The sequence below is a fragment of the Bos indicus x Bos taurus genome, chromosome 2 (assembly GCF_003369695.1).
Source record: "Bos indicus x Bos taurus breed Angus x Brahman F1 hybrid chromosome 2, Bos_hybrid_MaternalHap_v2.0, whole genome shotgun sequence".
NCBI classification, from domain to species: domain Eukaryota; kingdom Metazoa; phylum Chordata; class Mammalia; order Artiodactyla; family Bovidae; genus Bos; species Bos indicus x Bos taurus.
Genome location: NC_040077.1, coordinates 107,106,553 through 107,122,863, shown reverse-complemented (window position 1 = coordinate 107,122,863; position 16,311 = coordinate 107,106,553). Strand labels below are relative to the sequence as shown.

General features: G+C 48.4%; 1 protein-coding gene across 1 annotated transcript; it reads right to left on the bottom strand.

Moving 5' to 3' along the window:
* Positions 1-1,644: 1,644 nt before the first annotated feature.
* On the bottom strand, positions 1,645-7,666 carry LOC113875555 (tubulin alpha-1D chain). Its single transcript, XM_027514059.1, has 4 exons — positions 7,557-7,666; positions 3,878-4,100; positions 3,422-3,570; positions 1,645-2,679 (listed from the first exon to the last, which is right to left on the bottom strand). The coding sequence occupies exons 1-4, from the start codon at positions 7,557-7,559 to the stop codon at positions 1,696-1,698; spliced, it is 1,359 nt and encodes a 452-aa protein (XP_027369860.1). The 5' UTR covers positions 7,560-7,666; the 3' UTR covers positions 1,645-1,695.
* Between the last annotated feature and the right edge of the window lie 8,645 nt (positions 7,667-16,311).

Below are 16,311 nucleotides of genomic sequence, written 5' to 3'. Positions count from 1 at the left end.
GCCTCCTGGGCTAGGCCCAGGTGCAGGTGTGTGGAGGTATGTGTTTTATTCACCTCGTTCTGAGAATCACCCACCTTTCCTGCCCTGGTTTGTATCTCACAGGCTGCACCCCCTTTTTCCTAGGTCTTCTCTTACCAACTAGTGCGTGTCTCGGTTCACCCAGTGGGAACCACTGGCTGGAGATTGAGGGTGTAAGGAAAGGCGAAGCCAGTCTGTTTCTCTTCCCGTCAAAATCAGAAAGTAACTCAGGTGATGCTGCGTCTCCTGCATGGCTCTGGTATAGTATAGTGTTATTTGCTCAGTCATGGTCTATGGGGTCGCACAGAGTCGGACACGACTGAAGCGACTTAGCAGCAGCAGCAGCAGTCCTACTGTTCGCAACCCCATGGATTGTAGCCCGCCAGGCTCCTCTGTCCATGGAATTCTCCAGGCAGGAATACTGGAGTGGGTAGCCATTCCCTTCTCCAGGGTATCTTTCTGACCCAGGGATCAAACCCATGTCTCCTGCATTGCAGGTGGACTCTTTACTGTCTAAGTCCACCAGGGAAGACCCTGACAAACACCCACCCTCCTCCCCACTCCTGGTCCCTCTGAGTAGCTCTACTGTGGCTCCAGATGTCACCTGGTGATCTTGGCTCCAAAGCTCTGGCACCATCATCTCATACCTTGACTCTTCCAGCCCTAAGGGTGATAGCAGCTTCCTGGCTTTGCTGATTTTGGGATTTCCTTGCCAGCATCCAAGCCTGGGAAAGGGAGGCTGCAGGGAGGACAGTGCCAAGGACAACACTAGGCACTGCATCTCTGGGGCTGCATTAGGGGTGGGGGTTGCCCTAGTTCTAGACCTCCAGTGATCAAACCATCCCTCCAGCCCAGAAGGCATTACAGAAAATCTACACACAAGGATTTGGGGGCAGTCGTCCGGTTGGAAGTTGTGCTTGTGCCATAGGTTTGAAGACAGGTCGTTTGTCTTTATCTAAAAGTGATGAGTGAGATGATGATTTCAGGGAGGTAGACTCCCTCTTGACCCCCAGCCATTGCTCCACGGTTGCTGCCACTGTGCCACCATTCTTCCTTAATGCCAGCTTCGGGACTCTCTACCTCTCTTCACTCAAACCTCCTGCCTGAAGAGGACAGGAGGGGCGCTAGTGAGCACCAGCTCTGTCAGACACCTCTGTCAGACACCATGTCGAATCTCCTGGCCTCAACCAGGCTCTTGTTGCAGCCCTGTGTGGCTCAGACCAGCTTCACAACTTAACAGCGCCTCACCTCCTGCCCCCAGGTCTTCCCTGTTGACCCTGCCGCCCAAGTGTGTGCAACCTGGAAGTACAGGCGAGTTAATGCTTGATGCGGGGAAGGTTTAACCAAGGCGAGAATGGAGCCAGTGTAGAAATTCCCCACCCTCACCTCCTCTCCTGCCCAATCTCCCAAGGAATGGTTCTAAGATGCCATTTATCCCGCTACATCCTCTCCAGGATGAATTCTCCCTCCTTCTCTGCTTTACCCACCTCAGCCTTCATTCTGCTCCCTGGAATGAAATCTGAAGTCAGATCTGCTTTCTGGGGAACCCAGGCTAAGATACTAGCCTTCTTATCTCTTATGAAGGAACCCACCCCCAGTGGTTTTCCCAAGAGAAAAAGACTTTTGGGAGACAATGAGGCCACAGCACTTTATTTAGGACAGACACAAAGGATTCTGCTAGTATTCATCCCCCTCCTCCTCTTCTCCCTCCCCCTCCACACTATCCATGCCCACCTCCTCATAATCCTTCTCCAGGGCAGCCATGTCCTCCCGGGCCTCGGAGAACTCACCCTCCTCCATGCCCTCGCCCACGTACCAGTGCACAAACGCCCTCTTGGCATACATCAGGTCGAACTTGTGGTCCAGGCGGGCCCAGGCCTCAGCGATGGCGGTCGTGTTGCTCAGCATGCACACGGCACGCTGCACCTTGGCCAGGTCTCCCCCGGGCACCACAGTGGGGGGCTGGTAGTTGATACCGACCTTGAAGCCCGTGGGGCACCAGTCCACGAACTGGATTGTACGCTTGGTCTTGATGGTAGCAATTGCGGCGTTGACGTCCTTGGGTACCACGTCTCCACGGTACAGCAGACAGCAGGCCATGTACTTGCCATGGCGGGGATCACACTTCACCATCTGGTTGGCAGGCTCGAAGCAGGCATTGGTGATCTCTGCCACCGACAGCTGCTCATGGTAGGCCTTCTCTGCAGAGATGACTGGTGCATAGGTGGCCAGGGGGAAGTGGATGCGAGGGTAGGGCACCAGGTTGGTCTGGAACTCGGTCAGGTCCACGTTGAGGGCGCCGTCAAAGCGCAGGGAGGCTGTGATGGAGGAGACGATCTGGCCGATGAGGCGGTTGAGGTTGGTGTAAGTTGGACGCTCGATGTCCAGGTTGCGGCGACAGATGTCATAGATGGCCTCGTTGTCCACCATGAAGGCACAATCTGAGTGCTCCAGGGTGGTGTGGGTGGTCAGGATGGAGTTGTAGGGCTCAACCACGGCCGTGGACACCTGGGGGGCTGGGTAGATGGAGAACTCCAGCTTGGATTTCTTGCCATAGTCAACAGAGAGCCGCTCCATCAGCAGTGAGGTGAAGCCAGAGCCAGTGCCCCCTCCAAAGCTGTGGAAGATGAGGAACCCTTGGAGTCCCGTGCACTGGTCAGCCTAGAGCGAAGAGAAACGTGGGATCTGAAGCACTACTGACCAACAGCAAAGAACCAGCTTGTGCTCTTTGCGATTTCCCCAAAAGTTTCATAAAATCCTTGGAAGACTTTTCCAGGGGCAAAATATAGGCTCTGATATGGCAGTCCCACTCTCCTCTCCTTCCCCCTCCTCCTCTCTCAAACCTCCCGAGACCTTCCACAGACATTTCTCTTTACTCTTGTGCCAACAGTCATTTATTATCATAACTTTCCAATTCCACCTGGTTTCCTACCCATGCCCGCCTCCTGATCTAACTTCTGATGTCTCTGGAGGGCTTCTTTACTGAGATCAGCAACCTAGAAACCTGGTCCACATCCTTGCTGAAGGCCCAAGTTGATCAGAGAGCCTTGGGCTGGTGTTACTTGGATCCCTGTTTTTCACAGGGCCTTCTGTCCACATCCCTACAATACAGGCTGACAATCTGGGACTGCGTATGGGCGTTCATAGCTTGGCCAGGCAGCCAATCGACTGGTGGCCACTCTGCACAGCATTGGGCCAGTTATTGTAGGAGATAAAGGGGACACCCAGTTATGGACTGGAACCCACCCTTTGCCTCCCCTCCTTACTAGTCCTGATCCTGTGTGTTTAATTCTTGTCTGGGAGACTCTCCCAAGGATGGAAACTGCCCTTCTTCATCTGGCCTCCAGATCACTTCACGACAGGAATGCAAATTTCCCTTCCCAGCCCTCAACCCTTCTCTCACCAGCTTCCGAATCCGGTCCAGCACCAGGTCAATGAGCTCTTTTCCGATGGTGTAGTGGCCTCGGGCATAGTTATTGGCAGCGTCCTCTTTGCCAGTGATGAGCTGCTCTGGATGGAAGAGCTGGCGGTATGTGCCCGTCCGAACCTCATCTGCAATGGACAGAATTGTAGGTGCCCTGCCCCTTGCAGCCTGGCTCCCAGAGCCCCAGGGTACACAGAAGGGGTGGGGTCACCAGGCCCATTCAGGCAGTCGCTATTGCTCTTGGCTTTAAGGGTACGTCAATAAAAAGGAAAGGGATGTGTGGTGACCTTGAGACTCTGGAGCTGAGTGATAGCAGATCTGGAGTTCTGATTGGCTGCAGCAACTGGAAACCGCAACTCCAGGGCTCTCCAGTTATGGAGAATGACTTGCCGGGGTACCTGGGACAAGGCGTGACAGGGCCTGATCATCACTCACCGATCACAGTGGGCTCCAGATCCACAAACACCGCCCTCGGCACATGTTTTCCAGCCCCAGTTTCACTAAAGAAGGTGTTGAAGGAGTCGTCCCCTCCCCCGATGGTCTTGTCACTGGGCATCTGCCCATCTGGTTGGATCCCATGTTCCAAGCAGTAGAGCTCCCAGCAGGCATTGCCAATCTGCACGCCGGCCTGCCCCACGTGGACTGAGATGCACTCACGCTGAGTGGGCAAAGGGCAGAGAGAAGGGTATCATGTCTGGACATGATTCCTGCCTTCCTTCCTTGAGTGGTTCTCCAGCTGAGAGCAGAAGTTCCTAGACTTTGCTCTCTGTGCCCCATCTCCCGGGGGATGTAGGGTGCGGATAAAACCCTCAGGGGAAGCAGAAGATGTGACCATTTCTAAGATTATAGAGTCCTTCTCAGTGACTAAGCATCTTAAAGAACATTGAGGGGCTCAGATGAGTCTGCCAGAGCACAACAGTCAACTGACTCACATCCAGAAAGAAAGTAGCATCCATTAATAAGAAAAGCAAGAACCAAGTGAGGTTTCAGGGCTGAGAGACAAGGATGAGGTTTATAAGAGCAGAAAGAACTCTGGATTCACTTTACAGTTAGAAATGCCAGTGAAGAAGGGGAACGTGGGCCTGGAATGGATGTGTGTGTGCTGTTCTTTCCTCTTGGCTATGTGTGGTTCTGGAGTGAAGAGAGTCTGGGAGGAAAGTTCTTCCTCACATGGTTCAAGGCTGGTGGTCAAAGAACTCTTGCCCCTGAAGCAGGACTGGGGTAACCCGCTTGGTCCTAGAAAAGAGAAAGGTCTCTGCTCTGGGGAGCACCCATGAGCATCAGAGAGACTTGACTCACTTGCTTCATCTTGTATTGAGCCTCCATTATGTGCCTGACGTTGTGCAGATACTGGAAATTCATAACACTTAACACTTGGTCCCTGTGCTTAAGAAGCTCACTGTCTAGGAAAGGGAGACTTTTATATGATTAAGATATGTGACAGTGTGGGAAGTGGGATCCCAGAGTGTTTCTTCCTGCTCCCTTTGAGAAGTGTTTATGGCAGACCTTAAAAACAAAATGAAGGAATTCCCTGGCCATCCGGTAATTAGGACTCTGTACTTTCACTGATGAGGGTCAGGGTTCAGTCCATGATGGGGAACTAAGTTCCTGCCAGTCCCATTGTATAGCCATAAAATAAAAAAAGAAAAACACAAAACTCAAGCACACCCACCAAATTTCCCCAAGCTTTAAGGCTTAATCATGTGGCAGTTGTGGAGACATGAGAATTCTCACACTGCTGCTAGAAGCCCAAAGTGATGCATCTGTCTTGGAAAGTGATTTAGCAATATCAGAAAAGCTGAAGATGCTCTTGCTCTAGAGAAATTCTCACACAGGTACACAAGAAAACAGGTGCAGGAACAGTCATAGCACCATAGCGACAGAAGCCAATTAGAAGGCCCTCAACAGGAGAAAGTAGATAAAGAACGATTCAGAAGTGGGCGTGGGTGAATACAAGAAAGAATCTTACTCCAAAACATTCTTACCAGAAAAGAAGAAAATTAAGAGGAATCATGACATGATACTATTTATGTGAATCTTCAACTTGTATGCATCATCTACAGATACATTTTTATGTTTGCTATATATTCTTGGAATGTGTTACAAAAATAAAAAAAGCAAAGGAAATATTAACACCCAATTTGGAATAATGGTTTTATTTGGTAGAGGAGGGAAGTGAATGCAGTCAGAGGATTCTATTGCTTAAGCTGGGTAGCAGGTGTTCATCATATTATCCTTTATACCTTTTTGCATATCTGAAATATTTCAGAATTTTTTTAAAGAAGATGCTTTCTCCACAAATTGAACACTTCTCTGATTTTGTAAATATGATACAAGGGCCTTAACTTCTTGTGATTTTTTTGGATGACTGGGATTAATACAGAGACCATCTGTATCCCAGCCCCATAACTTCCCCACTTGCCTCAAGCAAGAGTCTTCAATACTCTGAGGGCATCTTCCATGAGAAATGACAATAATAAGAGCCCCCTCCTAGAATTACTCTGCAGATGAAAGAATGCAAGTTGCCTGGCTCACTGCACAACACAGACTAGGTCAGGCCATATTTCTATTGGATCCCCTTATCCATTCCCCCATCACCCAACCCCGGGGGTCATAGTAAGAGAAAGTCACAGGGACTTCCCTGGTGGCTTAGTGGGAAAGAATCTGCCTGCCAACGCAGGAGACACACGTTCGATCCCTGATCCAGGAAGATCCCACATGCCGCAGAGCAACTCAGCCCGTGTGCCACAACTACTGAGCCTGTGCTCTAGAGCCCGGGAGCCGCAACTGTTGAGCCCTTGACCTGCAGCTACTGAAGCCCGAGCGCCCTAGAGCCTGTTGCTCCGCAACAAGAGAAGCTACCATGACAAGAAGCCCACACCCCGCAGCTAGAGAATAGCCCTTGCTTGCCACAACCAGAGGAAGCTTGCATAGCAACAAAGACCCAGCACAGACAAAAAGAAAGAAAGAAAAATTTAAAAAGAGAAAATAATGAATTAAGCTGGGAAGGGTTCAGGGTCAAAGGACTCCAGAAATCCCCAGGTCCATGAGGGAGGGCTGACTCAGCTCATCAATCACCCAGCAGGGCCGATGCCTGCTGCTGTATCTCAGAGCCTGCCCAGGTCCCATGCACAGAGCCAGACATTGACCAGGCCTCCACAGCTGAGGGCCCATGCAAGGCATGTCTGACGTGGAGAATGCCTGAGACTCTGGAAACAATGCCCCTCACTCTGGGTATGGGCACAGAACCCAGGCCCTGGAGTCACACAGACTTGGCCTCAAACCCCTGTCCCTCTGGGACGTGGACAGAGTTGCTTCAAGGCGGCTTCTCCCATTGCCTTTCCTTGTTGGTTAAAATAGTATAATTTCATACTCTGCAGGCTTTGTCATTTGGGTGCTTAGTTCCATATGTTAAGCACTGATTAGGCGCCAGGCACTGTGCTAAGCGGTTCACACACGATCTCATTTAATCTTCATAACGCCCCCCTTAGGTAGGTATTTTTATTACCCTATTTTACTGACTCTCAGAGGAGTCAAACAACTCGCTCAAGGTCATGAGCAAAACCAGGAATATTCAGAGAAGGGACAGCCTGGCTCCAACCACACTTCTAACTGCTCTTCTGTCCTGCCTGGGGGGCAGGTTTTCGTAACAGATATCAAATAAGCCCCACCCCACCCCCACAGCACCCTCCCACCCCTAATTTCTCTCCCCCCGGTACATAGCTGAAATGAGGAGTCAGATCAAGGCACAGGGAAAGGACTGGCTAGGAGGATGGGTCCTTACAGCTGGGGGCTGGAACCAGAGGCCAGCAGGGGCAGGTTTACAGGAAATTACCTGTACTTTCTACTTGCGTCCTGCTCATCCCACTCTCCCTACCCCTAAATTCAAAGCCCTTCAGCAGCTGCTCAGGCTCTTACCCAGGTCCTAGTTACCATCACCTGTCCCTCTCCATCCCCTAAACAGGCCCCTGCATACTAGCACATTTGGGGGGCCACACTCCCATCTGCAAGTCTCTTTCCCTTTCCCCTACCTCACCTGCCTCCACACTACAGCCCATGAACCCCTGGACACAAGGGACCCTCATTTGCATCCTCAGCCCCCACCTCTGCTTACCATGCTGCCTGGCTGGGACTAGCTGGGGTCGTCTGTCTGTCTGCTGCAAGACCAAAGCTGGGGACAGGTCTGTGAGGGACACAGAGCCTGCTGGCCTCCTTATACTCTCTGGTCTGCTCTCAGTGGGGGGGAATGTTGTTAGAAACAGCCCCAGGAGGGCAGGTCTGTTGACTTGGTTACCAGGCAGCAGGCAGGCGCTGGGCCCGGGCCCAGGCAGGGGAGGAGGTGCCTGCAGAGGAGGGGCCCGCTGGTAGCCCCACACAGGTATCCAGGTCTCTGGGTACACGGTGTCTGTTGCTCAGTCACACAACCCCTGGTGCTTCAGCCTGGCCCTCACAGGTGGGAGAGGATTTAGAAACTAAGCTGTCTGAGCTGCAGCACTACCCCCAACCCCTCCCAGCCCCCCAGGGTTGGTGAGGACTGGAAGAGGAGTGGGCGGGGCTAAGAAAAGCCTGCAGTGGACCAGAAATAATGAGTTACCTAGGGCAGGAGATCAACTTGGGCCTTTCTGGGTGGAAACTCAGAATACCAGAGAACAGCAGAAACTAGAGCTCAGGATAGCCCCATCTCCAGGAGACGTAAGAGACATGAGTTTGATCCCCAGGTCAGGAAGATCCCCTGGAGAAGGAAATGGCAACCCATTGCAGTATTCTTGCCTGGAAAATCCCATGGACAGAGGAGCCTGGTGGGCTATGGTCCACAGGTCACAAAGAATCAGACATGATTGAAGTGACTTAGCACACACTTAACTTCTTTTGCCTGAGTTTTCTCATCTGTAGACTGGGGAGAGGTTGTATACTGTGAGATTAAACAAGATGCATGTTCTTAGTCCAGAACTGGCTGTAGTCCACAGGCAAGGCAAGATACTTAGCAGGGTTTCAAGGCCATTCCTAACAGTCTCTCCCTGTTCTAATGCAAGTCTTTGCTTGTCTAGTCTGGCCTTATTTCCCACAGAAGTAGTCACCATATGGCCTGGGACAATAAAAATGTTACTCTCTCCCATTTGTATCCTGCTTTGTTTTCCCAGGGCAGCCTCAACCCCCCACCACCCCCCCACGCCCTTATCTCCTTTGAGTCCCTCAACCACTTTGTGTGAGGTAGGCAAGGGAAGGCCTCTACTCCCTGAGGAAGAAAAGGAAATTGCTGCCTCTTGGCACGAGGGAGTTAATTAGGGGCAGAATTATGGTTCCTCTGGGACTCAGGGTCTGTGCCTCTCCCATTTCCACATGGCAGAGTTTTCGATATTCCTCATCCTCTCCTGTGTTTTTATTTTAAATTCCGTGGTCAGTGGTGATCATTCCCTTACATACTCCTCAACTCCCTTGTCTCCCTTTAGCTTCAGTTTCCTTGACTGACCAAACCACAACTCTGGTTAAATCCATTTGTTCACCAATTCTGCCTGCACTGACCCACTAAACAGTGGCTGTAGAAAACCCCAGAACTATATTGACTGATCTAACTTCAAATGCATGACCACTAACCTCAAATGGTCCCTAATGCTGCCTGGAAACCACGTTGCCTCTCTCCAGTCATACTTTCAGCCAGCGCCGTGACCAGGAATAGGAATGTCAGATTTAGCAAATAAAAGAGTCTTGTCTATTAATAGCAACCCTCTCCAGGAAGTAGTTTCTAATGTGAATCTTCAGTCAGTATGGCAAATGGTGAAAGAATTATCTTGAGGGCGGGGCTTTATCAGAGCCCTTTTCATCCTAGTATACCAGGGTGTGACCCAGAGTATTAAGATGGTTAACCCTGGTTTGGGCCATGAACTGAGGTCTTCTCTCTCCTGCTGCTGCTGCTAAGTCACTTCAGTCGTGTCCAACTCTGTGCGACCACAGACATGGCAGCCCACCAGGCTCCCCTGTCCCTGGGATTCTCCAGGCAAGAACACTGGAGTGGGTTGCCATTTCCTTCTCCAATGCATGAAAGTGAAAAGTGAAAGTGAAGTCGCTCAGTCGTGTCCGACTCTTATCGACCCCATGGACTGGAGCCTACCAGGCTCCTCCGTCCGTGGGATTTTCCAGGCAAGAGTACTGGAGTGGGGTGCCATTGCCTTCTCTGCTTCTCTCTCCTACCTGGAACTAAAAGGCCAGGATCCCTGGAGAGAAGACACAGCCAACCAACACTTCAAAGGTGAGAAAGCCCAGTCTACACTGGGTTGATCCACGAAGCCATAGACCTCTGGAATTATTATCCAGATGGAAGGATTTGGGGCCCACTGTGCCCCAGAGTCTCCTGCTAGCACTCCAACTTCTCCCAACTGGTCTTTGAAGTTAGGCATCTCAAAGTCAACCTTGACAACACTAATTCTGCAGAGAAAATTCTCTTCAAGGCAGGCAGGGGGAGGAATCTCATATAAAACAAGAGTAAAGAAACTTATTTTTTAAGTTTTTTTTTTAATATGGATCATTTTAAAAGTCTTATTTAATTTGTTACAATATTGCTTCTGTTTTATGTTTTGTTTTTTTGGCCATGAGGCATATGTGATCTTAGCTCCCGGATCAGGGATTGAACCCCCACCCCCTGGACTGGAAGCCAAAGCCTTAACCACTGGACCACCAGGGAAGTCCTGAGATTTTTTTTAAAGAGCATGTAATGTATCTAAGTTATAAAATGAGAGGTAATCAATATTCTTCATTCCTTGAACAATGTTTACTGTCTGCTGTGTGCCAAGCACTGTTGCCAGAGATACAGTGGTAGTAGACAAAAAGAGTCTGTGCTTTCAAGGAGTTTGTATTTTTGTGGGAAGACAGAATAACTAAACAAACAAGAAAATTTCAGATAGCAATGAACACTTAATGAAAACAAAACAGATAATGGCACAGAAGGAGACAGGGTAGGGGGAGAGTAGGAGAGGGGGCTACTACTGAGAAGAAGCCACTCTCCAGGAAGGTGATGTTTGAAATTAATAAGGAATGGGACACACCAAGATCTGAATTGTAGTGCTCTAGGCAGAGAGAATAGTAAGTGCAAAGGAGCAAGTCTGGTGTGTATAAGGAAATGGAGGGAGGGAGTTCACAGAGGTAAAGGGACCTGGGAAGGAGAATGGCTTTAAAAAAAAAATTATTTGCTTATTTGGCTGCACCAGATCTTATCTGAAGCCTGCGGGATCTTTAGCTGCAGCATGCAAACTTAGCTGTGGTGTGTGGGATCTAGTTCCCTGACCAGGGATGGAACCCGGGCCTCCCGAATTAGGAGCTTGGAGGTTTAACCAATGGGCTACCAGGGAAGTCCTGAGAATGGCTTTTATTACAAGTGTGATGGGGGATGGGGGGTTAAGCAAGCCTCATGGCCTACTTCGTGTTTTGTTTTAGAGAGAGTATTGCAGCTGCTATGTGGAAAGTACATTATAGAGGTTCAAGAGTGGGAGCAGGGAGCTGTGAGGAGACCATGGCTAATATCCGGTAATGAGGGGATGGTAGCTTGGACTAAACTAGGGGTGAGGGAAGTAGCTGGGTTGAAGCTATAGGACATGCTAATCTGGGCTGTGCAGACCTACCCAACAGCCTTACCTGACCCCTGCCTCCATGTCTTCTTTGCTGTCGTGGTCCTGATTTTGTATAATATTTCACCCTTCCACTTGGTCAAGGAAGATGGCCTTTCTCTAGACCTAAGGGTAAGTATGCTGCTGCTAAGTCACTTCAGTCGTGTCCGACTCTGTGCGACCCCATAGATGGCAGCCCACCGGGCTCCCCCGTCCCTGGGATTCTCCAGGCAAGAACACTGGAGTGGGTTGCCATTTCCTTCTCCAATGCATGAAAGTGAAAAGTGAAAGTGAAGTCGCTCAGTCGTGTCTGACTCCTAGTGACCCCATGGACTGCAGCCTACCAGGCTCCTCCACCCATGGGATTTTCCAGGCAAAATACCAGAGTGGGGTGCCATTGCGTTTTCCAAGGGTAAGTATAGGTTAGTCCAAACCATTCATGGTAGTTCCAGTCCCCCCTTCCAATGACTAGTTTAGGCCTGAGGTCAGGGAGATACAAGGGAAAGTCTGTTGGGGTGCTTTAAGGAAAGGTTTTTCTCTCTGATAAAAAGAGATGTGGGAGGAAACCACCGCCCCCCTTTCCTGCCTTAGGATGGTGTCATATGAGGGCATGATACTTGGAGCTGTGGTAGTCATCCTGTGATCAGGAGAGAAGACATCACCAGGCCTTTGAGGATGCCAGAGCAGAAAGCTGGATATACTGGACTTATTGGTCACATCACTGAACCAATCCTGGAACTGCCCTCCATTCAGATTTCTTAAACACCCATTGTTTAAGCTGCTGGTAGCTAGGCTTTCCATGATTTGAAGCTAAAACATTCTAATTAATAAAAGAGGGGAGGAAGAAAATGAAATAGGAATAGAGGACAGTCCTCCATTTTTACCTAAGGACTTGGGAGGAAGGTGGTATTATTTACTCAGACTTGGGGCTTCCCTTGTGGCTCAGCTGGTAAAGAATCTGCCTACAGTGCAGGAGACTCGGGTTTGATCCCTGGGTTCGGAAGACCCCCTGGAGAAGGAAAAAGCTACCCGTGCCAGTATTCTGGCCTAGAGAATTGCATGGACTGGTATAGACATGACTGAGCGACTTTCACTTTTGGGAGCCTAGGACAGAAGCAGGTTTGGCAGGGAGTGTGATAAGAATTCTACTTTGTGTTGTGTTGAGATGTCTAAGGGGTTTTCAAGGTATGATATCAAAAAGCCAAACAGTCATGTGACTCTGAACCTCAGAGGAGAGGTCCAAAATGGAGGAGTACTTTTGAGAACCATCAACATATAGGTGATATGGCTTTCTTTTTATTCTATTCTTGCACTGCAGCTTGGGATGTTTATACTCTAGCTATTCTTTTTTGAGTAACCCTAGATAAGTTACAATTGCTTTTAATTACAGACATTTAAAAATACACCCCACAGTAGAGATAACATAATAAAATCCCATATACTCATCACCCACTTTCAACTATTGCTCCTTCAGGGAGAAAAAGCATGTGGAAAGCCTGGGAATGAGCTATGAAGAACACCCTTTAGAGGTAAGCCATCAAAGACCACCAAGAAGGAGTGGCTAGGACAAAAACCAGGAGCAGAAGTGTCATCAAAGCCAAGAAGGAAGTACTTCAACTATGAAACACTATAAAGGAAGGATCAGTTATTTTGCATACTGCTGAGAGGCTGAGAAAGATGAAGAGAGAGGCATGATCTCTGGTTTGGCAAGATGGAGGTCACTGGTGACCTTAGCAAGAACATCTCAGTGGAGCATGTGAACCAAGCCAGCATGGACAGCAGGAAGGAGAGAAGACATGGAGCTATCCCATAGGAAAGATGGTGCTGTGAGGAGGAGGACAGCTAGTAGACGCTCCAACTGAAAAAAAAAAAAAAAAAAAGGATGTGCGGTAAGGCTCAGCTCCACCTCTCCCAAATGGAATCCATGGAGACATTTTAAACCTTGATGGGGACTTTCCTGGTGGCTAAGACTTTGAGCTTCCACTGTAAGGGGCTCAGGTTTGATCCCTGATCAGGGAACTAAACTCTCATGTGCCATGTGGCACAGCCAACAGCAAACAAAGAACTTTGATGACCTTGCCACACTGCTTCAAGATGGAGGTGAGACTCTGAGAAGGAGTTAGGAAAGATGGAGATAACAGTAGGCACAGTGAAGAGAGAGAGCTATCCAAAGAGAGAGTTGACACCCACGCTGGGTGAGTGGACTAAACAATACCTCATCAGGGAGTGTTTGGCATTGTCTTCTAGATTCTATGTGAATGTCCAAGAGTTTTCTGTTTGGTAATATGGACTATTACCTGCTCACCTACCAAGAGCTTATGGCCCTTATTCAGGGGATCTGTCTATATCCTGAGAAAATAGATATACACTCAGTCATGCCTGTTTGTGCATGAGCATGCACGCTCAGACACACATTCCCAACCAGATGCAGACTCTATATTCCACCAACATGCCTTGGGTGTGTCTCCCTGCACCCTTGTCTTCTCCGTTTTCCCTGCCAGGAAGCCTGCTTAGGGCTGTGAACTCATTGCTGCAAGAGCCAAGCTAACATAAATGTGTGATGTGGGTTGAGCATGTGATGTTAAATGACAGTGGGCACTGGTCTTCTGTGTCAGGGAGACACAGCATAATGAGAGCTGGGTGAACTGGAGCAGCTTGTTGCCCATCCTAAGAACATAGCCATCACCCAGCTACATTTGTTGCCGCAATGGTTTCCTATCCAGGCTGTAACAAATTGCTACAAACTTAGTAGCTTAAAACAACACAAATGTATTATCTCACGTTCTGGAGATCAAAAGTCCAAATATATCTTATGGGGAATTCAATATTATGATTTATAAGAAAAAACTGGCTACTCATATGACCAAAATGTATTTCTTATATATTATTTGGTCTTTGCCCATTCTTCTTGGCTCACAGTTCCCAAAACCCTGAGAATTCCCTAAGTGTTGAGAGTGGCCAAGGTGTCTTGGTATGTTAATGAGGTGACTTTTGGACCCACCTAAGGATGGGGGCCGGAGAAGGCAATGGCACCCCACTCCAGTACTCTTGCCTGGAAAATCCCATGGGGTCGCTAAGAGTCGGGCACGACTGAGTGACTTCACTTTCACTTTTCACTTTCATGCATTGGAGAAGGAAATGGTAACCCACTCCAGTAGTCTTGCTTGGAGAATCCCAGGGACAGAGGAGCCTAGTGGGCTGCTGTCTATGGGGTCACACAGAGTCGGACATGACTGAAGTGACTTAGCAGCAGCAGCAGCAGCAAGGATGGGGGCTGCTTGCCAGTGGAGCCAATTAAGCAATTAGAGATTTAGAAATTTCAGTCCCATCATGCCCTTCTGACCTCCTGAGAGTGTTGGGTAGCTGGAGATTGAGTTCAATCACCAATGGTCAGTGATTTAATCAACCATGTTTATGAAATGAAGCCTTCATCAAAACTCAAAAGGATGGGGTTTGGAGACCTTCCGGGGTGGTGAACACATGGAAGATGCTGGGAGAGTAGAGCACCTGGAGATGGTATGGAAGCTCATGTCCTTTTACCATACATTGCCCTCTGCATCCCTTCTATCTGACTGCTCCTGGCTCATATCCTTGTATAATAAACCAGTGATCTAGTCGGTAAAACGTTTCTCTGAACCCTACGAGCCTCTCTAGCAAATTAGTTGAACCCAAGAAAGAGGTGATGGTAAGCTCTAATCTGCAGCCCATCAGTCAGGACGAGTAACCATATGGACTTGTGGTTGGTATCCAGAGTTGGAGGGGGGTTGTTGGAACTTCCAGTTTGTAGCAGGTGGGTCAGAAGCTTAGGTAACAACTGGGACTTGTGACTGACATCTGAAACAGGAAATGGGGGGACAGTTTTGTAGGATCAAACCTTTAACCTGCGGAACCTGATGCTATCTCCAGGCAGAAAGTGCAGAATTGAGCTGTATTCTAGAACCCCTTGCTGGTGTCTGAGAATTGCTTGGTGGTGTGTGGGGAAGCCCCCTCTCCCACCACTGGAATTGGAAACCTATTTACGGATAAATTCAAGGCGTTGGCATGGCTGCTTTCCTTCTAAAGACTTTAGAGGAAAATATGCCCCTTGCCTTTTCCGTCTTCTAGAGGCTGTCTGCATTCCTTCACCATGGCCTCCTTCCATCTTGAGAGCCTTCACTCTGACCTCTCCCCTTCCCTGACTCTGACTCTCCTGCCTCCTTCTTCCATTTAGAAGGACCCTTCTATTTCTCTTGGTAAATGTCACATTCCACTTGAAAGTAGGTGGGTTATTTTCAAATATCTTTTGATATTAATTTCTAACATGATTCTACAGTGATAAGAGCATTCTGTATGATTTCAATACCTTTAGACAGTGAAAGTTTTGCACCTTGTTTTATTCCAGTGTCTTCTAGTTTACAGTCTAGGGGAACTTGAACAGAATTTGTATTCTATTGCTGTGTGAAAATTGTATAAATCTTAATTTTGTTGAATTGGTTCATAGTGCTTTTCAGGTCTACTAGATCCTTCTACTCTGTAGAAGAGAATTGTTAATTTTTTGAGAAAATGGTATTGTATTCATTGTATTAATTTTTGAGAGTTTGATATTGAAAGCCCAACTAAAAATCTTAATTCATCTACTTTTAAAAATAACTATAATGTATAGTGGAACTATATGTAACCTTGTTCTGTATTTTCCAAGTCTCCTGTTAATGTGTTATCATACTTTCATAATTAAAAAAAATTTTTTTTAATTAAAAAAAGGACTTGTGATTACACTGGGCCCACCCAGAAAATCCAAAATCTCCCCATTTCAAGACCTTTACCTTAATCATATTCACACTGTCTTTAGCCATGGAAGGTAACGTAGTCACAGATTCCAGGGACTAAGATGTGGACATCTTGGGGGGAGTGGTATTCTGCCTATCACAATTGCTAAATGGGAATGCAGGCCTAGAATAGCCATCTCTTCCAATTTGTTTCATGATAAGCTAGGACCTGGATTTTTACATGATTAAAACCGTTAACCTAGCAGGCCTGAGACAGCTATCCTTGGAAAGGCTTGCTCACATGGTTGCCCCTCGGCTGGCATCTGAGAACTTGGCTCTTAGAGTACTCCCAGTCAACAGCTGATTGATCAGGATGGTTTGTTGTGCCTGGACAGTGTGTGTAAACAATGTGATTTATGCTGAACACCCATTTTTCTTCTGAGTCTGGAATTTTGGCACATGCAAGGCAGAAGTGCCTCTGTGAACAGCCCCCACTAAAAACCTTGGGTGCTGAGTCTCTAATGGG